The 23,601-nt window shown below is 32.1% G+C and overlaps 3 protein-coding genes across 7 annotated transcripts; 2 read left to right on the top strand and 1 right to left on the bottom strand.

Moving 5' to 3' along the window:
- The first annotated feature begins 6,186 nt into the window (after nucleotides 1-6,186).
- LOC113866997 (rac-like GTP-binding protein ARAC7) lies at nucleotides 6,187-9,320 on the top strand. Its single transcript, XM_027501884.1, has 8 exons — nucleotides 6,187-6,400; nucleotides 6,671-6,758; nucleotides 6,855-6,964; nucleotides 7,903-7,966; nucleotides 8,082-8,146; nucleotides 8,443-8,508; nucleotides 8,621-8,727; nucleotides 9,185-9,320. Exons 1-8 carry the CDS (start codon nucleotides 6,299-6,301, stop codon nucleotides 9,213-9,215), a joined length of 633 nt encoding a protein of 210 aa, XP_027357685.1. The 5' UTR covers nucleotides 6,187-6,298; the 3' UTR covers nucleotides 9,216-9,320.
- A 4,095-nt stretch (nucleotides 9,321-13,415) lies between these two features.
- On the top strand, nucleotides 13,416-16,390 carry LOC113867055 (cyclin-dependent kinase F-1-like). The gene is made up of 2 exons (XM_027502009.1): nucleotides 13,416-14,005; nucleotides 14,305-16,390. The coding sequence occupies exons 1-2, from the start codon at nucleotides 13,529-13,531 to the stop codon at nucleotides 15,238-15,240; spliced, it is 1,413 nt and encodes a 470-aa protein (XP_027357810.1). The 5' UTR covers nucleotides 13,416-13,528; the 3' UTR covers nucleotides 15,241-16,390.
- On the bottom strand, nucleotides 16,272-23,065 carry LOC113867054 (probable plastidic glucose transporter 2). Of its 5 annotated transcripts, none has more exons than XM_027502007.1 (14): nucleotides 22,749-23,065; nucleotides 21,882-22,002; nucleotides 21,400-21,511; nucleotides 21,220-21,287; nucleotides 20,994-21,126; nucleotides 20,012-20,111; nucleotides 19,817-19,929; nucleotides 19,632-19,725; nucleotides 18,801-18,954; nucleotides 18,541-18,684; nucleotides 18,378-18,451; nucleotides 18,019-18,107; nucleotides 17,211-17,325; nucleotides 16,272-17,064 (listed from the first exon to the last, which is right to left on the bottom strand). In XM_027502007.1, exons 2-14 carry the CDS (start codon nucleotides 21,976-21,978, stop codon nucleotides 16,882-16,884), a joined length of 1,476 nt encoding a protein of 491 aa, XP_027357808.1. In that variant the 5' UTR covers nucleotides 21,979-22,002; nucleotides 22,749-23,065; the 3' UTR covers nucleotides 16,272-16,881. The 5 variants fall into 5 exon arrangements, 4 of the variants coding, with proteins under 4 accessions (XP_027357808.1, XP_027357806.1, XP_027357807.1 ...); XR_003505129.1 differs by having other exon boundaries at nucleotides 16,430-17,064; nucleotides 17,211-17,471; nucleotides 22,749-23,029; XM_027502005.1 differs by having other exon boundaries at nucleotides 16,431-17,064; nucleotides 21,882-22,016; nucleotides 22,749-23,014.
- Between the last annotated feature and the right edge of the window lie 536 nt (nucleotides 23,066-23,601).

Below are 23,601 nucleotides of genomic sequence, written 5' to 3'. Positions count from 1 at the left end.
TTTAACCTTTGAAATAAAATCAATAGATCATAGCATTATATACTGTCACATCCAGATAATAACATTTAATCAATAGATCCTTAAAAATTTCTTGTACATCCTTCGGTCTTTGATATTTGCAAAATCCATCAACAAATGTGGCGTAACTATAGATACTAAAACAAATGTCTTTCTTTCTAAGATTGTCGAATAATATAATTGCTCTACTTGGATCATTGTTTTTCAATAACACATCTATTATAGTGTTTAAAGTAATGACGTTTGCATATAAAACCTGACATGCATTTTACCAAGGAGCTTCCAAACATAGCAAATTTTTCCTGATTTACCAAAACCTTTCATCAGACAATTGTAACTTTGTGTCTCTAGAACAACGCCTTTGCAATGCATTTCTTCAAAGAAATTCATTGCTTCATGAATCATTTCAGCCTTGCATAATCCGTTCATCAAAGTGTTGTAGCTTGTTACATTAGGTTTACATCACTTTGGATCATATAATTGAATACATATTTTGCACTATGTTTTTTATTGACTAAGCAATATCCCTCCATTAAAGAACTACACACCAACATCAAGTTTTATACCTTCTTTTGTCATCACAACAAACATATTTTTAGCTTCTTTCACATTTCTATTCTTACATAAGGCAACAATCCATATGCTAAACGTATAAATACAAACTATCCTTCAACCCGTTTGAGCACCTATATAGCAGCTCTTGTTTCTCCTGATGTATAGAGGCCTTGGCCAGTGTTGCATAGGTGATGATGTCAAAAATAAATCCACGTGTTGTCAGTAGTGAAGATGCAGTGCTCCGATATTTGGTTGAATTTCCATGCCTTGCGATCTTTGAAAAAGCTGAATAACCCTAACAAAATAAAGTGTTGTAACTTGTTACATCATGGATCACAAAATCCGTCGCAAGCAGCTTAGTAAGCAAAAATCGGTTGCAAAATTATGAAATTTTAATAGTGTCTCTAAGTAAGAAATTTAAGAAATTTGATAAGACAGAAAAGTCTTACTATCTTTCAACCAACACAATTAGGAATTTTTTTGTAAGATATTGTGTAGACTCAAGGGGTTCTAAATTTTATTATTCTACTCATACCACTAAAGTTGTTGAGTCTAATTTAATTTTGAAATAATTCAAAATCTATTATAAGTTATCTTGGCTTTAAGAAAAATGTAATTGATCAATGCATTTATCTGAGGAATAGTAGGAGAAAAATTATTGTTATTATTCTTTATATGGTGAAAGAGTAAGTTTAGTCACAAAATCCGTCGCAAGCAAGTTAGTAAGTAAAAATCCGTCGCAAAATTGTGAAATTTTAATAGTATCTCTAAGCAAGAAATTTGATAAGACGAAAAAGTCTTACTATCTTTCATGGTTGACAAAGATAATTAGGAATTTCTTTGTAAGATATTGTGTAGACTCTAGAGGTTTTAGATTTCATTATTCTACAATAACTCTAAAGTTGTTGAGTCTAATTCAATTTTGAAACAATTCAAAATCTATTGTAAGTTATCTTGGTTTTAAAAAAATGCAACTGATCAATGCATTTATCTGCCGAACGGGAGAAAAATTATTGTTATTGTTCTTTATGTTGATGACACTATCTTGGTGATGCATCTGTTATTTCAGGCATTGAGATTCATTGTAATAGATCTCACGATATCCTTGGTTGTCTCAACAAGGATATATTGAAAAAATCTTGAACCAATTTAATGTGCAATTTTGTAAGCCTTGTATTGTACCTATTCAAAAGGGTGAGTAATTTTCCAAAGCCCGAGGTCCTTAGACTAAAAGTAAAACAATAGATATGGAGAAAATTTCTTGTGATTCTGATTACCGTGGTTGTCCAAATGTTTACAAGTCCACATAAGGTCATATATTTGTATTAGTTGATTAGCTATCTCTTGAAAGAGTGTCAAATAAACTCTTACAACCACATCATCGACTATGGAAGCATAGTTATGAGGCTACACATCAGGTAATAAGGTTGAAAAAAAATTTATGGTTGAATTTGATTTTGTTTATATACTGTGATAACTCTGCAGTGGTTAGTAGTTCAAAGCAAACAAAACACTTTGATATATAGTTTATATTTATGAGAGAGAAAATACAAGAGTTTAATACTCGTGTCAAGTATATCCTTACTGAGCTTATGGCTTATGATCCTTTAACAAAAGGGATAGTTGTTAAAGTTTTTGTTGATTATGTAATGTAATAAAGTCCCTTTGATATTTTAGATAAGTGGGAGTTTATCTTTATATTTTGTCATGACCTCATATTTATAATATTTAAGACATTGTTCAAACAATAATTATTGTTGTTGTTTTTGTCATATATATTGTTTTGTCCAATTTAATTGCTATAATTATTATTGTATATGTGCATATACTGTGATGGCAAATTGTGGAGACATTTTAGACTCAGTCTCAATCTTATATTGTAATAAGATTTATTAAATCTTATAAAGAATCTTGGGCAGATGCTTAGGCCATTTTGTTGAAAAAATTGCACGTTGTTTACAGCTTGGCATGCCGTTTTGTTGTGCTTTCCTATTTATCCATATTCTACTTCATTATTGAGTCACCAAACATATGTGTCTTATAATGTATGATATTTCTACTCCTTTGAGTATGATTTTCTGCATTGTTAAGATGCTTATTAGTTCATGTTGGCTTATTTTGGCATTTTATTGTAGCCATATATTGTTGATTAATCTGGAATAATATGATGTTTTGATTTATATTATTCAAGTGGTAGCTTGTTGGATATTTTATATTTTGACTGATATAAATCAATTTTTGTTATAACATTAATTTAATTTCAGATTAATTAGATGCCAAAATATTAAACTATGTTGTTTAGTCCATATTATAAATAATTATTGTTATTAGGCTTATTTGTAATAACTTTACAGTTAGTAGTGAACATGATTTTATGGCTATTGTTATTGGGTTGAGCCATAGTGGATAGGCTTGACTCATCTTGTTATTAATTAGAGAGGCCCTTGCTCCTAACCACTTTAGAGTAAGTGTTGTCCAATTGAGACAGTGTACTAAAAATCTGAAAGGGTAATAAGAAGAGTTATCTATCTTTTTTAGAATCTGAAAGGATAATAAGAAGAGTCATCTCTCTTTTTTTGTTTCTGTTTCGTCAATCAAGGAGTCACTCAGTCATGAACTCATCAACCTCAACTGTTTCGGATAATTCTAACATCTAATCCTAACATAGTGTTTGTTTATCATTTGTCATATTAAGAATTAGATTCCATTTTTCCTACATATTTTGCACTTTGTACTTTATTAACTATGCAATATCCCTCCATTAAAAAATTATAAGCAACAACATTAGGTTTCACACCTTATTTTATCATCACAATAAACATATTTTTAGCTTCTCTCATATTTCTATTCTTATATAAGGCAACAATTCATATGCTAAACGTGTCAATACCTAATTTGATTCTTTTTTATACCATTTCATTGAACAAACCAACTGCTTCCTTCACTTCACCCAAAAGACAAAGGCCATGTAGCAGTGTATATTACGTGATTTTGTCCGTATAAATGTTTTTGGAAATCATTTATGAAGAAAGATCCAATGCCTCTGTCACACATGACATGATTCCTTGCATAAGTTGTTGATAAAACATTGAATCCCTGACAACAATGTCAAAAACTTGATAACTACTCGACAAGTGCACCAAATCATTTTATGTAATAACCATGGCAAGTGAGTATCGTCCCACAAGGATTGACTTACCAAACAATATTTCACTAATCAAATTTTTATTTCGATAACATCAACTAGTTGGATTGAAAAAAGTTCTAAAAGTATAATTAAATCAAAACAAAGATTTATAACAAAATGAATAATAACTCAACAAGTAAATGATGATCTCAAGATTTAAAACACTAGAAGTTAGGATGGTATGAATTCTTTTTAATCCTTATTGACTTTCAATAAACTTGAATTGAAAATCTTAGATTAATGAAAGGATTTCTAGTGAATGGACCCCAATTTCTTGGTGAATTAATTATCCTACTTGTGATAAAATATGACAATTCATTAACTATATTTCAACACAAATATAGATCAAGTGCATATTCAATCCATAAATCACACAAAATTTAAAAAATATTTCTAAACTTTGAAATTCATGTAGTTCATCGTTTGAGCTAATCATACATAATTTTTCCAAATTATGTAAGAATCTTAATCTAATCATGAATAACAACTCATAGTATTTGCATATAAATCAAAAGATGAACAATTAATCCAATAAATTCAATATCAAAACATCATAATCTCAATTTCAATACACCCATTTCAAACTTAATCTTTTCCTCTAGTTATGGAGTTTAGCAACTTATTTTATAAAGAACAAAGAAGATAAATGCAAAAAATTCATAAAGAATTAAGAATTGAAAAGATGAATCTTCAATCTCTCATCTTCCTCTTATTCCCAAGTGATTCCTAGAGTCCCAAGCTTCTTCTCCTCTATTTTTTCTTGAATTTTTCCTTGCTGGAATAGTAAAAGTTGTTCCCTTTCTTTTATTTATATAAAAAATTACTTGACAGTACGTCATGAGCGCCTTAGGTGGTATGAGTCTCGCGCTGAGGCACTAGGTCACCTGAGAGCAAAATAAAATCAATAAACTTTAGTTGGACAGTGAAAGTTTAACACTTCAACTGTCATAAATCCATTAAAATGCTAAGAAGATGTAATAATATAAATAGTTAATAAAAATATAAAAAATACTTCACAAAAGCAAATTTTAAAAAAATTTAGATATCTTTATCCTCTTAAAATTTCAACAAATTGATGTAACATTACTTACAGACCTAACGTTTCGGTACATTGGTTGCTTTTAATTTTTGGGACAGATGCATAGTGCAGATTCAGATAAAACAACAGCTTCCACCCTTCAACGGTTGAATGCATATTTGAATCTGTTGGAATGTGTGAGCTTTTCATCATAAGTGGAAACTTGGTGGGGTTCTAGACATATGGGTCCATCCTTCCCTATGTTATGCACGTTCATCAACAGAGACAATAAAGAATACACATTTTTTTAATCATAATTTATTTAATAGTTTTCTAAACATGTGTTTAAGAGAATATAATAAAAATTTATATATGATATCATATAACTTAATGCATGAATAATATTAAATATTATAGTTTTTTAATACTTTTTATAAAAAAATTTAACCATCTCGTGAATAGTGACTAAATTAATTATCATGGTAGCCAAAGAAATATTTTAAACTTCACTGAGAGTACTATGGTGCTGAGGTGACTTTAGTGACCATTATACGCTGTTAATTATTGGCATGTGTTTGTTTTGTTCGTAGTTAGTACTCTGTCACAACTTTATGCAGATTCTCAAAATTGAAATTCTTCTTCTACAAGTAAAAATAAGTCAAAATGATCACTATAGTCTTTTTCTACATTTTATTTAAACTATCTAAATAATAAGAATTTTAGTTTTCGAAATTATCAAATGGGAACATCATAATAGTTATAAAAAAATTATAACATTTAAAAGAATCAAGAAAAAGATCATAATTTTTAGAATTAAATAAAAATAGAAATTATAGAGGAAATATTTAGTAAAAAAAACATTTTATGAATGATCCGTTCTGAAAAAAATTAAAATGAGAATCATATAAAAACTAAAATTTTCTACAGATAAAAATACTTAATTAAGCTTTCAATACTAATCATGCAATCATGTATAAGAGAACTTTTTTCTATTTTTTTAAATAATTTGCACGACATTCAAATTATTTCAAATATGACATGATATGATTGATTAGCCGAACCAGGATACAGTCGGAATGTCGAAGCCATTGATTTTAATTTGCAGTAAGTACTGTTATCACTGAACAAGTGATGAGCACTTATCAATCACTAATGACGTAGTTGGAAACCAACAAATGAAGAGGTTAGCACTTAGCAATAGGTACCGTTTGAGAGGGCCCCATTTGTGTAATTCAAAAAATTTTCTGTTGGATTTGAAATTTATTGAGTGGGACGAAAAAGTGCTGCAACGAACAACAACACCATTTGACTAATTTTATAGTATTTCTATATTCTAGTTTCTTGAAACTATAAGAAGAGCCTCTCTCTCCTTGTGTTTATCTCATTTCACACCCTTTAATGTAACCCAGAGATCACAGAATCCATACCCTTTTCTTAGTTTCAAACTCAACTTTTCAGGGTCTTTTTCTATATTAGGAACAAACAAGTAACCTTAACCTTAGTCTTTGCTAACTGTTCATATGATGAATGCATCAAAGTTCATTAAATGTGTCACTGTTGGGGATGGAGCTGTTGGGAAGACATGCATGCTCATTTGCTACACCAGCAACAAGTTTCCCACTGTAAGTTTCTTCTTAAACCAAAACTCTGTCTTTTATTCATAAAGTTTCCTTCTTTTATTTTTTTCATTTTTTTATTGTATTTTAACGTGAACGATGCTTTCTATTCTAACTTACAATATGTAAACAAGGTAAAGTTTTGAGCTTTTCCTTTGAAGAATACGGGGTTTTGATGATACTAGTATCGGGGCATTTGTTTCACTGTGTTCTGATGTGTTTCATTATCTGTGTTGATTTGTTCTAAGAATCATGATGAAACCCTCGTCTTTGCAGGATTACATACCCACAGTGTTTGATAATTTTAGTGCTAATGTGGCTGTGGATGGGAACATTGTGAATTTGGGGCTATGGGACACAGCAGGTACTAGGAACACCACTTGAGCTTTTATGGTACAAAACTGTGTTTTTTTTTTTATTTTTGTTCATTATTCTTTATGCATTTTTCACTGTTTTGAAGGTCAGGAAGACTACAGCAGGTTGAGGCCACTGAGTTACAGAGGAGCAGATATTTTTGTGTTAGCATTCTCATTGATTAGTAGAGCTAGCTATGAAAATGTTCTCAAGAAGGTTCATGCCTATCTTTGCTTCCTCCTGTTTTCTTTCTCTCTTTTTTCTATTTTTGGATTCAAGTTTTCAGAAAGTGGGTCTTTTCCTTTAGGCTTCTTGTGGATGTGGGATGAAATGGGTGGAAATCATTTTCTCTAGTTGGACATAAAACTCCGATGAAAGAAAACATTTTCATCTCAGTTATTTGTTAAATATTACAATTTTTGAAGTTTGATTTTTTTTTGTATGTTAAAATTATCATATAAACCATTTTTAATGATAATGAAAATATACCAAATATATTTATATATTTACATGCAATAATATTCTAGTAAGAAGATCGCAGACTAGACAAATCAAGTTGAATAGAGTGTTTGGTTGAAAGGAGCTTCAATGATCACCGATTAATGTTCTAAATTTGGGGTCTTTGATTTTTGCCATGATGCCTATGTTGACTTTTGCCTAATGATGGCTACTTAAAGAGAGGGAAAGAAAATCAAATTAGAGAGGAAAAGAAGGAGCGTTGGAGAGAGGGAGGGGAAGAAAAGGGTTCAATCTGATCTAAAATATTAAAACTGTTGAATTAAATGGTTTCATTATTTTACAACGTAAGTTGTCTAACATTAATTGGACATGCTGATATTCAAACGTTAATTATTTTAAATAAATATTTCCAATGAGAAATTATTTTTCTGGAAATATTATTTTCTCACATTACAATGAGGAAAAATTATAGAAGAAACAAATTGTCTTATTTTATTGTTCTCATTTTCTCTCAGCATTCTAACTAAGCATAATTCTGTAATGTTTATTATTTTTTTTGGCCTGTATATCAATTTACTGTGGAACGTGCATGTTTCATTGTATTAGCCTATTAGGTGTTATCAATAATAGAACGTTTTATAACATAGCATTTATTATGCAGTTTCTCATTTCTTCTTTTCTCTTTTCACTTTCAGTGGATGCCGGAATTGCGTAGATTTGCACCTAATGTTCCAATTGTTCTTGTTGGTACAAAGTTAGGTAAGCAGCAACACATTGCACATACAAAATTTTGTACTTTTATTATGTTGATTTTCTAACTGAATTGAGAGCAGAAGTGAATGACCCAAGTTTGGTATTGAATTATTGACTTTAGATCTTCGTGAAGATAGGGGATATGTTGCTGATCATATGGGATCTAATGTCATAACATCTGCTGAGGTTTATATTCTTTACATTAGCTTCGTTCATTCTTCTTATTTTTGGGATAAGCACGAAGCACTTATATATTATTTATGTATCAATTTTTCTAACGTGGACATAAGAAAACATGCACGTGTGCAAGTTTTAATTGAAAATTGTATAATATATCGATTGAATTCACTAGTAAGTGATTTTCAATAAGAACTTACTATATATAGATTTTAGTTCTGGGTCAATAAACACACGCTAGAAAAACATTTTATGCATATAAAATAAAGGATTCGTTTATATCAATAGTGGTATATTGCTAACAGGGGGAAGAACTGAGGAAACAAATAGGTGCAGCAGCTTACATTGAATGCAGTTCGAAGACTCAACAGGTAATTGATTTGTATTTATTATTGAAATCCAGAGAAATCAAGTCTTCTGTGATATTTTGTACAGAATTTTATAATGCACAGAATGTGATAACATTGTATTTTCATGATTTAGAATGTCAAAGCAGTTTTTGATACTGCTATCAAGGTTGTTCTTCAACCTCCAAGGAGAAAAGAAATGGCAAGGAAGAAAAGGCAAAGAAGGTCTGGCTGCTCAATTGTGTAAGTGCCTTGCTTGCTCCTACACTGTAGATCACACTTGAATTGTTGATTTCTGCAAGGCATTTACTTAAGGAGACTTTCCTAATGAGAAAATTAATTTGCTAGCTAGTGATGTTACTACTTATGCAGTGTGTATTGATGATTGGCAAATTTCAGTAGTTGCTTGTGCCAGAAAAGGAAAAGAAAAACAATGCCCAAATGACCATAGTGCTGAAAGAGCATTGAATAGGAAATTGAATTTTCATGACTGTATAAATTGAGTCTCAGCTGGGAATGTGTCAACGTTTCTAGGATTTAATAGCAGCACATAATTTATCATGAAGTGTCATGTTATTTTTACCTTAGTAAATATAACCACAAATCTTTTTAAAATGCAAATTCCAATCATTCATGCTGAACTTTTACTACACCAATGACATTTAACTATATGTTAACACGAGTCTTTACTGTTTGACAGAGGTATTGTGTGTGGAAGCTGTGCTGCTTAATGCACAACAATTTCACCATCACCTACTTTTGATTTGGATGCTATCTTGCAAAAGCTTCAAGCTTCAAGCTTCAAGGTTTCCACCCTGACACATCTGAACGCACATCTAAATGTATCCTTATGCTTGTATTGTAACTGGTGTAAGATAGCTGTAGTATCTAGTTATTTTTTTCACTTTACAAGACCCTATTAGACATTGGAGGGAATTTTTCATTCTCTCAGTTGTTACTTAGGCATGTTGTGTATTATATATTTTATACTACCAATTCAATTAAGACAAGGGATTTGTTATTTTTCCCTTGAAATGCTTTATGCTCTATAAAATTATGCCCTCTATGCTTAGAAAACTATGAAGAACAATTTTTTAATCATCCATTGACAATTTTTTGAGTTTGCAGTTGCTTGTGCATTTCATGAAGGTTTAGTTGTTATGATATTGAATCTTAGTGCCATTACTGATTGCAATAGTTTGGTGATGTCTACTGAGACAGGCTCTTGAATATCCTGCTGCAAAGCCTGTTTTCACCTTTTAGAGTGATTGGTGGTTCTGTGGGCTTTTGGAAATCACTTTGGGGTTACCCCTTCAAGGAGCCCATGTGATCACTTGTCTTCATGTGCCAATAAGCTCATTAGGACCCCACAGGAACCTCATCAGATTTTGCAATGGTCAGTATTGAATGATGTTGGTGTGTCATAAATAACAATGAGGGGAACATCATTTTAAATAGGCAAAATGGTTTGTTTTCTTGTGGTGAAAAAAAAGGGTAGAGGAAAACGCAAAAAAAGAGCAAAATCTGCATTCTGTAGACTAAGTGAACACTAAGCCATGCTGTGGCATAGTTATTATATAGAAAGGTATTTATATAGCAGATTTTATGAAAATTATAGCATTTAATAATATATCTTTTTATCTTGTATAATATTTTACATATTAAAAAATCGTAAAGGTATTATCAAATTAGATATGCTGGATTGATTGACTAGTATTTGATTACTTTGTGACATATCATTAGAGTACGTAGCATTGATTGCAGAGTGTGGTGGAACGGGGCAGCTTATTAAGAGTGAGAAAGTTGATCATCTATGGTTCCCATTCGGCCATGCAAAAATGCATTCAATTGTGATTAAAGAGCTTTCCAAGGGATGTCATTGCCAACTGCTGTCATGATTAATTGTTATGAAATTATTTTAACGTAATTTGTAATTTGAATTTAAGTTTTAAAAAAAATAAATATGTTATCTCAAACAGAATTATCTTTTAACAAAAAATTCTAGACAAAAATTAAATAAACTAACAACTGTCAACTGTCCATCTTCTACAAATTCGTCTCAACAACAATATTTTAAGAAATTTTTTAAAGTTAGTGTGAATGTTATTTATGCATTTTTTTAATATATTTTTTAAAATTTGTTAAAATTTATTAAAATATATTTTTAATTTAATATGTTTATTCATATTTTAATTTTTTAATAAATAATAATTAATAATAAAATATATTACAAAGAGTGTTAAAGAGTACATTTTTAACGCTCTTAGTATTTTAATTTACTTTTATGGAGTAAATAAGAGTTTTTTAATATAACTTAATATTATTGATCTATATTTTATTTTAAAATTATATGTTTATTTTATTGTTTTTAATTTAAATTTAAAGTCTTTTTCCCTTATTATGCATATCTTTTTTTTATTTAATTCTATTTGATGTAATTTACATATATCTTTAAATTCTTTCAATTTATATTATAAATATTATAAATTCTCATTAAATTCAGTAACAATTGTTAGGATTTGCAGAAGATTTTAAAATATCGACAATTTTTTACGAAAAAACTAATATACTACAATCGAAGTCATTAAATTTCCTATAAAAAGCAGAAACTGCAACAAATTATGCATAACCTAATAATTTGTATTAAATCTAAAAAAATCTAATTACTTTTTTTAATTGAAAAAATTCTTTTTCAAACTCTCTTCTCGTCTATTTATATACTTAAATGTTAACTTGTTATCAAATCAACCATAATTGAATTACTGCATTTACATTTTTTTCTAAAGTGAATGAAATGCACTTTTAAAAAACAAAGCATAATAAGATTGTTACTAAAAAAACTAATATTTAAAATTTCAATTTCATTATTCATTATATGTAGTGTGTATATTTTATCATAGTTTAAATTATTATTTTTATTTATAATTAATAATTATAACTACAATATATATTCTAAATTTAAAGAACTCAAGATGAATCTTCACTCTTCAACAAATTCATAATCCAATGATTCACCACCACAATCTTGCTTCATCTTTCATCAATCTTCATTTCTTTTACATGATCATTCCATTCCTTCTCTCAGCTCAATAATGGCTTCAAAATCAATTGCTGTGGGAGATTCCTACAATGACAGTGAAAACAGTGCTAAGAATTAATGTCTCCATTCACTCCCTCTGTGCTGGTAAAACTAAAGAAAATTGAAAGAGTTGATCCATCCCTCTTGATGCATGCAGTGTCTGTTCTATTGTCACTGTTCATATTTGATGATTTTGAAAGGCTCCATGTGATCTCTTTGGCACCTAATGGGAGGAAAATGATGCTTCTCTATTTTGGGGGAGACATCTTTCATCTCTCTTTTGTTTTTATAGTGTATTTGAGAATTGTGTATATATAGAAAAATAATAATAAGTTGTACATAATATTATATATAAGACGTGTTTGGATAATTTTTATTTATTCATTTTTAAAATAATAATTTATGCCATAAATTTATTTTCATAATTATATTAAAAATGTATTAAAATAAGATAAAAAATAATCTATAAAAGTCATTAATCATTTTTAAAATACTCAATACTAATTTTTAAGTAGTTTAAATAATAAAATTGTTAATGAAACTATGATTCACGTGGTGATGTGCCAGCAAGCTTCTGATTAAGGACCCACAGAAGCTCTTCAGATTGATGCAATTGTCATTATATGTTGTGGGTATGTCATAAATAGCAATGTGAAGAACATCATTTTAACAAGAAATTTGAATTTGTACAATTTTTTGTGGAATGTATGAAATGAACTATAAATGTGATAATGAAAAATAAAGATAAAATAAATATTATATAGATAATATAGCTCTTGAAGACCAGCAAAATTTGCTAGCTACCTAAGATCATAAAGATTTGTCATGATCTCATGCTTTTGATATGGGGTTAATTCTAGTTTCATTATTGCAGAGTGTGATTGAATGATCCAATTTAAGAAGTGTGAACTTGAATTTCACATAAGAAATTTGCAAAAAAGGATAACTATTAGTCAAAACCAAAATCATCATATTGAAATAATCTAAGACGCAAATTCAACACCATAAAAAGAATTAAACATCATTGGCACAACACATTAGACCCAAAATATATATACTAAAATAAAACTATCAATTGCATGACAAAATCGATAACGCCATCAATTTTTGTTTACCCCGTTGAAAAGCTTAAGTAGTAATTTATAATACCATCCGTTATATTTACTCTGTTCTGTTACTTCTGAACTTGAAATACCATTTCTTTTATATATACCTAACAATCATCAAATCAACTATTAATCAATAATATGAATCAATCATTTAATAGAATAGCACGTTTCCAACACAATTTTTAAAAAACCGCCAACTATCATTTTTAAGAAATGTTTGTAATTTTTTTTTAAACACTTTCCTTGACATATGTTTCAGGACAAAGATTTATCTTAATGTTTTCACTATTTCTTTAATTAAAATTAAAACTTTACTTCAATCATCTTTATTATATAAATTATTAACATAAACTATAATTTTAATTAAAACACAAGCAATTAAGTTATAAATGATCAATTAAGATATAACATATATATATTACAAACTCTGTTAAAAAATTAAACTCATGATATTACAAATATTTTTTAAATAAAGTCACTTTCTTTTAAAAAATACATGCAATTTAAATTAAACTAAAAAATAATTTATCTAAATTATATTTTTTTTATTGAAATGATAAAAGTTCCACTTTTTATTTAATGACTCGTTCTTATAATTTTTCAAGTGTTCATATTTTTAACATTTCTATTTTTTTAAAACGTTTATGGAAATGGGAAATAATTCCAAACTAAAAAAACATTTTCCAAAATTCAATAATTTACAAATTTTAAGGAAAAAAAGTGTGAAAACAAAAGCTAAAACCCAAAGACCAAAATAGAAGAAACAGTTATTGTCTTGTGTGTCCACTGGCTCTGGTCATCCATCGTTCAAACTTCACAAACTCAATTGTGTATTTTTGCATTCACAATCATAACAATGGATCCTCCACCCAAGAGTTGGACCATCCACACCCGATCCGAAATTACGACCAAGTACGAGGTTCTCGATCAGGTCGGGTCGGGTTCATACGCCGACGTCTACCGTGGACGGCGCCTTTCCGACGGCGCCACGGTGGCCCTGAAGGAGGTTCACGACGGCCAATCGGCGTTCCGGGAAATCGAGGCGTTGAGGGTTCTGAAAGGGTCCCAAAACGTCGTCGTCATGCACGAGTTCTTCTTGCGCGAGGATGAAGATGCAGTGCTTGTTCTCGAGTTTCTGAGAAGCAACCTCGCCACTGTTATTGAAGAAGCTAAGGGTAAAGGTTTGGGTGTTGGAGAGGTTAAGGGGTGGATGATCCAGGTTTTGAGTGGGGTTGATGCGTGTCACCGGAATATGATTGTTCATAGAGACTTAAAGCCCGCGAATTTTTTGGTTTCAGATGATGGGGTTCTCAAGTTGGCGGATTTTGGACAGGTTTTAAGGATAAACCTTTTTTTTTTTTCAAAATTGAAAATTTGCCCCTTTTTTTTCCATTTTTATGTGTGGTGTTATTGGGGATGCTTGGTTGTTACGTGACTTGAATTATTATTATTTTATTTTATTTTTAAATTTGGATATGTTTTGTGATTTGGGTCAATCATGCGTGGTTTCAATTTTGTGGCATTAGCTTCTACCTGAAGTTGCAAATATAGATCATATTTGTTTTGTTGTTAAATTTGAGATTATTTATTTATTTGTTGATATGTGAATGTTTTAATTTGACTATTTTTCAGGCGAGGATACTTATGGAAGCTGGATTTGATGCTCCCTCGGAAAACCCACCACTATACGAGCATGATGCTTCCAATAGTGAAAGTTCACTTCAACATGCTGAAGCTATTTCTCAATCAGATGACATAAACCAAAGTGGTTATGTAAATCAGGATCAGGGAACCATGAGTCATGAAGAATATTTTAAGGTTTTAGATGAGATGAAAATCAAGAGCTACTCATATGATACTGATAAGGACACAAACATTCATGATGGAAACACCTCGTGTCTTGCTACATGCACAACAAGTGACATAGATGATGATCTTTGTAAGGGTTCTTTTACATACGAAGCTGAGGAAGTAGGACGGAATGAACTTGGTTGTCTCACATCATGTGTCGGAACAAGGTGGTTCCGGGCACCGGAGCTACTTTATGGATCCACAGATTATGGTTTAGAGGTTGATCTCTGGTCATTGGGATGTGTCTTTGCAGAACTATTGACATTGAAGCCATTGTTTCCTGGAACAGCTGATATAGATCAGCTTAGCCGAATTATCAGTGTTTTGGGGAATCTCAATGAGGAAACTTGGCCTGGTTGTTCTAAACTTCCTGATTATGGAACAGTGTCATTTGGTGAAGTGGAAAAGCCTATTGATCTTGAAGCATGCATGCCCAATTGCTCCCCTGATGAAGTTTCCCTTGTCAAAAGATTGGTTTGTTATGATCCAACTAAGAGGGCCACTGCAATGGAGTTACTTCAGGACAAGTACTTTAGTGAAGAACCTCTTCCTGTTCCAGTTTCGGAGTTGTGGGTTCCCTTGAGTAGAAATGGACAAGACCAGGATTGCCCTGGTGAGTTTCATGGTTACGATAAAATTGCTTCTGATTCTGATTTGGAGGACTTCAGCACTATGAATATCAATATCACCAAAACTGAGTCTGGACGACGGATATGATGCACCTTGAATTCTGTTTTATTATTAATATATATTAAAAGAAATGAATTCAAGGTGCATCGTATTTTTGGAACAGAATTTGTCATTTGTGCTGTTCGGTTGGTATTTTATTTGCTGATTATGTCACCTGTGAAATCCGCGGTTGGATTTTTTTTTTTTCAAAAAGATTTTTTGTTTCAAGGATAAATTATTGAAAGAAAGCATTGTAAAATGTGTAGATTTACCATCTTGTCCTTGATGTAAAACTATTGCCAAGTGCCACAATTCTGCTCCTAGTGACGACAAGGACGAGAGATTCTTACTACTGCATGTCCATCAAAGTGCTTTTGTATTCTTCTTTTTTTCCCCTTTTTTAACAGTATTTTTTTCCTTATTATAATTCCATTCAATATTCGAACGAAAATAAATTATGTACCAAGCAATAGTATCTAGTATCATGACTAAATGAATCTATTCCAATGGTCGATATTTTGTCAAGTCTCTGTAGTCTTTAATCTGAAAGTCACAAAGGATGATGTGATAAGATAGAATTATTCTAATCCATTACGAGAAGTATTTTATCAAATAAATTCTTCCCTTAAAAAATTATTGAACATGTTAGCTTCTCAAAATGTAAGTCGGTTGTTCTACTTTTGCCTAAATTATTTTTTGTCATTATTTTTTTTTTGGCGTAAATATGTCGATATTTTTGCATTCTTTTTATATTTACTCAAGAGAAAAGTAAATATCAAGGCCCAAAACCACGTTCAAAAAGCAATATATATGACCATTGGGCCACAGAAGTACACGACAGGCCCAGAATTTTTAATTTATAATCATTAATGTGTCCACATTACAGCCTTTCCGGGACCAACAACGAACCCAAGTTTATAGCTTAGTGCAAGAGAAGGAACCACCAAGTTCTTACAAAAGAAAACCACCAAACAAACTGGTTTTGATTTTCTATTGACCCGTTACCTTATTCCAGCTAATGAACTCAATGCTATTTTGAGAACTACATTATTTTAAGATTTTAGTAAATACCTTTTTCTCTAAGCAGGATTCTTATAATTTAACGGTGGTTTACAAGAAATTACTGATTACCCCTTGAGGCAACTTTCCATTAACATATTCTCATCAGATGAATTACCGAGGGTTTCTTTAGCTCAGGATGTTTCCACCTAATTTCCTCGATATACATCAGAATTTGACATGCAAAATTACTTGGCATTCAAAATGGGACAATAATTCAAGCGATTAAAAATATCGCCACTCGAAGACAGGACAAATATATTACATGCAGTACGTATACGGATATTATGAGATACACATATCCTACACACACCCCTTCTTGGTGAATTAGATTTCCCTTTACGTTGTTGCAAAATCAGCGATTCCCCAAACCTTGAGAATAAGAGTAGTGTCGTAAGCCACAAACAATACCGACTCCATCACAGCTATAGCCTACAGCTATATCAATCCCTAAAGCTCTTCGTATTCGTGTTACAAGCTGAACAACGCATAATCCTTGACTCCTTGCCTTGAGCTTCCCTCTTGTATATTAAGGCGAACCAAAATAGATGAAACAAACTGCTCAGCTGAAACTATGATAGCTCAAACAAAGCAAAATTAGAGCAATGAATGAAGCTTTCATAAGAAGCTCTAGTCTTGGGGTAGAAGTGCTATCTCGATTTCATGAAGTGACTTCCCTTTGGTTTCCACCACGTTTCTTTTTACAAAGATTACTGCCATGATGCAAAAGGTAGAAAACATAGAGTAAAGCAGCTGAGGACCAAGTTTTTCCAGCAAACGCAAGAACAGCAGTCCAACAAAGAAATTAATGACCTGTACAAGACCACGAATCTAATGAGAAAGGAGTTCATAAATAATGAGCTTCCCCCTTCTTCTAAGTCATTATGATAACAGATAATGAAACAGTTTCGGAAGTTTGCTAAGACTGCAGGAAATCGGAAACAGCTGAAGAAAATTACCCAATGCACTGACATGCAGACTGCCATGGCTTTGGCTCTGATTCGACTGGGAAAGATTTCTGGTAGAAGGAGACCTGGAACTGGACCAGCCCCGAGAGCAAATGTAAAGACAAACCTGCACAACAGGAGTAAAAGTTCAGTGTTCATATTCCAGTCTTCCAGTAGTGTCTTCACAAAAGGCACTGCATGAACCCCTAGTCCCCTAGTCTAAAGCAGCTGTTCTGATTGACAATTGTTTACACTTCATAGAGCTGCTAGATCCTGGACAACAAGGACACAACGTAATTGCTCGGGAGAGGTTGCAATTTATTGACATTTCATCTTCAATTTCCATAATATATATATATATATAAGAAAGAGAGAGAAAGGGGCTGCCCACATACAGTCATAATTGATGAATTTGACTAATTGATATTTGATAATTACTACTAAAAGTAGATTATTACAGGCACAGAATCATGATAACTGTGAAGATATCAATACTAAAATATTTACTGCTGAACCAAAGAAAGCATCCACATATTATTGCCTTTAACACTTCCCACTAGTTTCTCATTTGAAACAAGAGTTTGACTGCCTCAATTCTTTTTATTTTTAATAGGAGACATCCTTATTAACTCTCTTTCGAAGGATCACCCATAATCTAACAGTGACTATAACATTATGAGTAGAAGCAACTACTCTTCACCAAAGAAAATGCATGTCACTATTTCAAGAATTATTGTTTAATATTTATTTATAATTTGCATTATAGATGCATCTATTAAAGATCCTCGTATTTATGGAATCATCACAGTCTGATACTTACAGTAACATGCCACCAACAGAAAAGTACTGAGCTCCCAGGTTTGATACAAGTGAACTTGCTCCTGTGGCTTGAAGGATCATCGCTATTGCCTATATAGTACAAAATATAACAAACAACTTCCTGATTAAAAGCCAAGTTTATCTTTTATTCAAAAACAATACAAACACCATAACAAAAGGAATTTCCCCCAATTTTGTTATGTCATGCACTTGCACTAGTTCATATCCCAAACAGCACTCCTCTCTCCTTTACCATTAACAACAAGTCAGGATATAAAAAAGTAGAAAATCTATGCATAATTTACCATGCTATACTTGAGATATAAAAAAAAAAAAAAATAGAAAATCTATGCATAATACCATGCCAAAGAAACTCCAGAAAAGTAGAACTTTCCTTCCAAGCTTATCCATCAAACCCATTGAAATGATAGATCCTGAAGAAAGTAGGAAACAAATAGCATTTGAGAATTGAATTACATAACAACTTTAGAACTATAACCCAGCAGCCAGAAAATAGGAATACCTGCCAAATTAGCTATTCCAATGCAGACATTTGCAAGGTCTGATGGCACTCCAGCACTTTTAAAAACAGTTGAAGAGAAATAAAACACAGCATTTATACCAGATAGCTGTTGTAGAGCAAATAGGGTTGATCCAATAAAAACAACTGCAAAACAAACTCGTAAATAAAAAATAACTTTTGGAAACCTAAGGAAACCAGTGACAACAACAATGGCAAATACACTCAACTGTCCTAGTATAAACCAGGAAAAGTATATATACCTTTAGAATGACGACCATGAAGCAATTCTGACAGCTTCACAGTATCAGTATCATCTCCTCTATCTACCTTGGATAACTCTGACATTGCAAATTTTGCTTCAGATGCACCCAGAAGCCTCTCAAACTCGGCTTCTGCTTCAGCAGTTCTTCCTTGCTATATCACAACAAATAGGAATGATCAGGGACTAAGTAAAGAATCCAGAAATCAACAAGATGTTGGGATGCAAATGAAGAATATAAGAAGAAATTTTCTAAACTACAACACCACTACAATATGAATGATCCTCATTGTCTTTTTTGAGTAATAAGAACCAAAAGTTATTGTAAACTGTTTCGGACAATGATAAAAAGAGACATGAGCAAGGCAATGTTATATGTTAATAATACTCAAAATCTTATAGTTAAATAGGAGAACAAGGACATGCAAAGAAGTGATAATGTTTCCAACAGCTATAAAGACTAGGACATGGATGCTCCTTTTTAGCAGACTAAAGAGAACCAAAACTATACTACAGCACCAAAGGATTAAGTCTGACAAGACTAAAAAAGACGGGGTAGGGGAAAGAAGAAAAATAAAAAATAGGTAGATCAGAGAGTAAACCTAAAAAATAAGCACACAATCCTCTAGGCTCTTCACATTATAGAGTATTCTACTGTAATACTCAATCCTTGCACCTAGTGGCTAATGTAACCAGAAACGGAGGCAGCAAATAAGGACATCTTCAAACTATTAGTTAACATCATTAACATTGAAAAAGGGATTCAAACAAATAAAAAGATAACAATAGAGAAGAATATCTAGGATGAAATAATATTAGGCTAGATGTCAACCTTGTATAACCAATGCGGACTCTCTGCACAGAACAACATACCCAGAGCAAGTAGAGCAGCTGGAATGGTAGATACCCAAAAACAAACCCGCCACCTATGGAAATAATTCAGGGTGTAACTTTAAAACATCATGAATAAATAGTTCATAATGCCATAACATCAATTTAAGATTCACAACATCATACCATCCAGAAATTTCTTTGACAGGAATTCCTATAAATAAAGCTCCCATTAGACCAAGGCATGTTGCAATTTGGATGAAGGCTCCATAGGTGCCCCTCACAAAAGCAGGAGAAACCTTCCATTCAAAAGAGTATTCACATGAATAACCAAGTAAATTTTCAGCCTAGTCCATGAGACAGATGCAACAATTTTCATACCTCAGTTACATACAGAGAGGCAACCGGAGGGCCCAAGCCCAAACCAGTCCCAACAAATAACCTTCCTACAAGCATGCCAAACAAGTTGTTTGTTGCTGCACTGAAAACAGAGAATTTTCCAAATGAGAAAATTAGCCATAAGAATTTATATTTGAAAACATAAAGGTAAAAACACTCACTTCACCAAAGGGGAATACACATAGTTGTCAGATATTTCAGTAAAAGCAACTTGAAAAGAAAACTGAATGTATTGTAATAAGCATAACAGTAAGAATTTCTAAACCTCAGGGCCCTTAAAATCAAAATTAGTCTGCTTACTGCTCACCCTGCCCACCTGTTATCTAAAAATTCATAAAACTGGTTATCTGCTCCGCTATGGCATTCCATTATGGACAGGATATACTTGAAATATATGAAAGAAAAAAAGCTTATATTCTTTTCTAGAACTGACAGACAAGGTAATATTGAAGTATCATAACGGGCAAAGAGACCATATAGATACCATAAGATGGAAATTGGGTACATTAGAGATAAGGAAGAAAATAAGTAAAAAGATGCCATCACATTAGAGGACACAGAAATACACTATCCTGTGTTTCCATCGTAGCCAACAGATAAAAAGCAACTGAAACCTAGGAATGGAATGAACAAAAACTAAATGCTAAAACGTCAATAATTCACATAGCATTCTGTAATCTAACTGGGTATGTAGATGATCAATGATAATTTACGATGATATCTCAAGGAAGATTGGAGATAATAATGGTCTTGGCCATATCACAGTAGCATGAAATCAACAAGGACAAGATTACATTATCTCCATAGAAAGAACCTTAGGACTTATATTTTACAAAAGGTACAGTAGATGAATGTTGAATTAAATCATAGAACATCAACCCCAAATGCAAAAGGGATCAAACCATATATTGCAAAGAAAATTTCCATTTATTCCATGAGCAATTATTGGTACTGGAAGTATAACCTCATAGAGGCACCAATTATCATTGGCAAAGCACACAACTGGAAGGCCTTTCGACGTCCCACCCCATCAGCAATCCAGCCACTCAGTAGACATCCAATCAAGGCACCACCAAGACATATGCTCACCACCAGACCTTCATTTGAAACCAAAAAAAGAAAATCCTATTTATGAGAAATTTACAGCAGGACATCAAATTAAGCACAAGTTTTGGAATCCTCTTTGTCACCTTCTGCCAATGTATTTCCATGGAAGCCAAGATCCACAGAAATGCTCTCAAGTGGTTCATTTACAACTCTGAATAGAACCCAAAAAATCAAAGATAAAAAATCCAAGTCATTAATGGATACGCAAGTAAACTAAAGATATCAAGAGAGCACAAAGAAGGAGAAACTAGGAAAGCACAAACCCAAGATGGTATCCGAATAGGAAGGAAGAAATAGTGGCCACAACTACATGTGGTAAAGAAAGCTTCCATGAAGGATTCACGGTTCCCTTATCCGAGCAGTTGTCTAAAATATCTATCACACATGGAGTAAGACAGCATGGTTAATAGTCACATGATTGAAGTCCTAAAAACCTTTTTACTACATCATAAACTCAGGCCATCTTTTCTACTACCATTTTCAGAACTGCATTCAATTGCAAATTATCAATAATAGAGACAATAGCAACAGCATACCTATTGTCTCCTTGAAGATTAGATAGAATTAATGATTCTTCCGAATAATGAAATCTAGAAAGATTATATTAGAAAGACGGCAGTAGTTTCACAGGAAGGAATTTTCCTTAAGAGGGTTTTAGGTTAGATGCCATATTTCACAACAAAGTGGAATTAACATGTGTTACATAACCTAAGTACATTGTTAAAGGTTCAATAAAGGGGCATACCTGAATTTTCTTCCATGTCTTCTATGTTTGAATATTCCCTCGAAGAAGTGCGCTTATACATGGACGAGTTTTCACGATAGTGTCCCCCCACCCACATGCCAATTTTTGACCTGCCTGCTTCCTGAATCATAATAACTGAAAGCTTTTAGCATGAAACATTTTTTAATATATAAAAAACTTTTAACTAATATATCAAACGAAATTTCAGCACATCAAACCAAAATCTTAATATTTCTATTCTATCCGAGCTTCAACTGAAAATCAAGCAGGCACAAAAACAGCGAAAATGGCTGGAAAAGTTTCAAGCACTCACAACGTAATTCGTCAACAATAATAACCTTGTCACATAAAACCACTTTGCCATTTTAACTTCATAAGACAGATTCAAACATCACTAAGTAGTCACTAGACTCACTACACACAATAAAACTTACAAATCACGGTATCACCAGCTTATCCCTACCGATTCACAGAAAATTACAAAAAAACGAATCACAGTGACGCTAGAAATACGATTGCTCAGTGAATCAGTTTGTTAAAGCACCGCGAACAAAAGCCAAAGCCAATAACACACTCTGTTTCCTTATTTATCAACATACACATAAAATCAACAATTCAGATATGTACTCGGCAAAGAACACTATAATATAATCCTGCAAATCCTAAGCAGCAAACAAGTTCCTAACGAAAACAAAAAACGAGCAACAGAATGAGTCTACGATAAGTTTATATTAAAAAAAATGAAAAAACGAAGTAGAAAAAAAAACTGAAAAAATCGAGATCAAACAAACAGAAAATTCAACTAAGAGAAAAAAGAACAAACGAAAATGAAATCTCAGCTGAATGAAGAAATGATCGAATACGCACCAGTGAAGTGAGAGCCTCAATCCCAGAGCTCTCTCTCGCTGAGATGAGAAATTCTCCGTTCGGTTGACAGAGAGAGAAACAGAAAGAGCAGTGAAGAATCTGAGAGAGGTTGTTGAGTTAGGAAACGAAATAAAAACGGTTACCAACCGCGAAACGAAAGCGATGGTGCTATCGTGCGCCGGGGGTGGGGGGTGGGGGGTTGTTGCTGGTTTCCGAAGGAAACAGAAGTGAAAAGGAATCCAATCAATAGTGGCCGTTTTCTTCGTGGAAGGAAAAAGAAGGAAGGCTCTAGCACAACACACTGCTAATTAAATGTTGAAAATTATATTTTAGAGAGAATATGAATAAAGAAAATGAAATAATGGAAGGTTGAAGGAACACGATTCTGTGTGGGGGCTACGATGAGGAAATGTGTCATGATATGGGGACCCACCCGCGACTCTTCGTCCAGATCTTGTCCTTTTCTTCTTTATTTTTTTTCACCGCTTACACCCTCACGCTCGTGCCTCGTCACTCGTGAGTCGTGCCTCATTTCCCACCACGTTTGTCTTGTACCATCCTCTTTCCGTTGTCTTTTACTACTATCATTTTCTAATTCAATTTTATTTGTTACTTTAATCTTTTCTTAAAAAAAAACTTAATATTATTAAATTTAATGAATCTTGAAAATTGAATTTAAGCACACAATATAAGTAATATTTTATTAAAATATTTATTATATTTTATAATTTTAATATAATAAATATATTCCTTAATTAATATTAAAAATAATAATTTATTGATATTTAAAAGGTTGTTAACACATAATTTAATTGAGAATTGACCAATGACCATTAAACTAAATCTTGAGGTG

Source organism: Abrus precatorius, unplaced genomic scaffold, assembly GCF_003935025.1.
Source record: "Abrus precatorius isolate BTA unplaced genomic scaffold, Abrus_2018 Scaffold5, whole genome shotgun sequence".
In the NCBI taxonomy this organism is placed as follows: Eukaryota; Viridiplantae; Streptophyta; class Magnoliopsida; order Fabales; family Fabaceae; genus Abrus; species Abrus precatorius.
The sequence above is the reverse complement of the archived record's forward strand: the minus strand, read 5'-3'. Positions and strand labels throughout refer to the sequence as shown.

What these genes read in the sequence shown, in the direction of transcription:
- LOC113867055 (XM_027502009.1), top strand. Translation starts at nt 13,529, where the DNA reads ATGGATCCTCCACCCAAGAGTTGGACCATCCACACCCGATCCGAAATT. An exon ending in AGTTGGCGGATTTTGGACAG is followed by an intron (nt 14,006 to 14,304) that starts GTTTTAAGGATA and finishes ACTATTTTTCAG; the next exon opens with GCGAGGATACTTATGGAAGC.
- LOC113867054 (XM_027502005.1), bottom strand. Translation starts at nt 22,011, where the DNA reads ATGATTCAGGAAGCAGGCAGGTCAAAAATTGGCATGTGGGTGGGGGGA. An exon ending in TGGAAATACATTGGCAGAAG is followed by an intron (nt 21,127 to 21,219) that starts GTGACAAAGAGG and finishes TTTCAAATGAAG; the next exon opens with GTCTGGTGGTGAGCATATGT. An exon ending in TCTGGAGTTTCTTTGGCATG is followed by an intron (nt 18,108 to 18,377) that starts GTATTATGCATA and finishes TGTACTATATAG; the next exon opens with GCAATAGCGATGATCCTTCA.
- LOC113866997 (XM_027501884.1), top strand. Translation starts at nt 6,299, where the DNA reads ATGATGAATGCATCAAAGTTCATTAAATGTGTCACTGTTGGGGATGGA. An exon ending in GGGGCTATGGGACACAGCAG is followed by an intron (nt 6,759 to 6,854) that starts GTACTAGGAACA and finishes ACTGTTTTGAAG; the next exon opens with GTCAGGAAGACTACAGCAGG. An exon ending in AGGTCTGGCTGCTCAATTGT is followed by an intron (nt 8,728 to 9,184) that starts GTAAGTGCCTTG and finishes ACTGTTTGACAG; the next exon opens with AGGTATTGTGTGTGGAAGCT.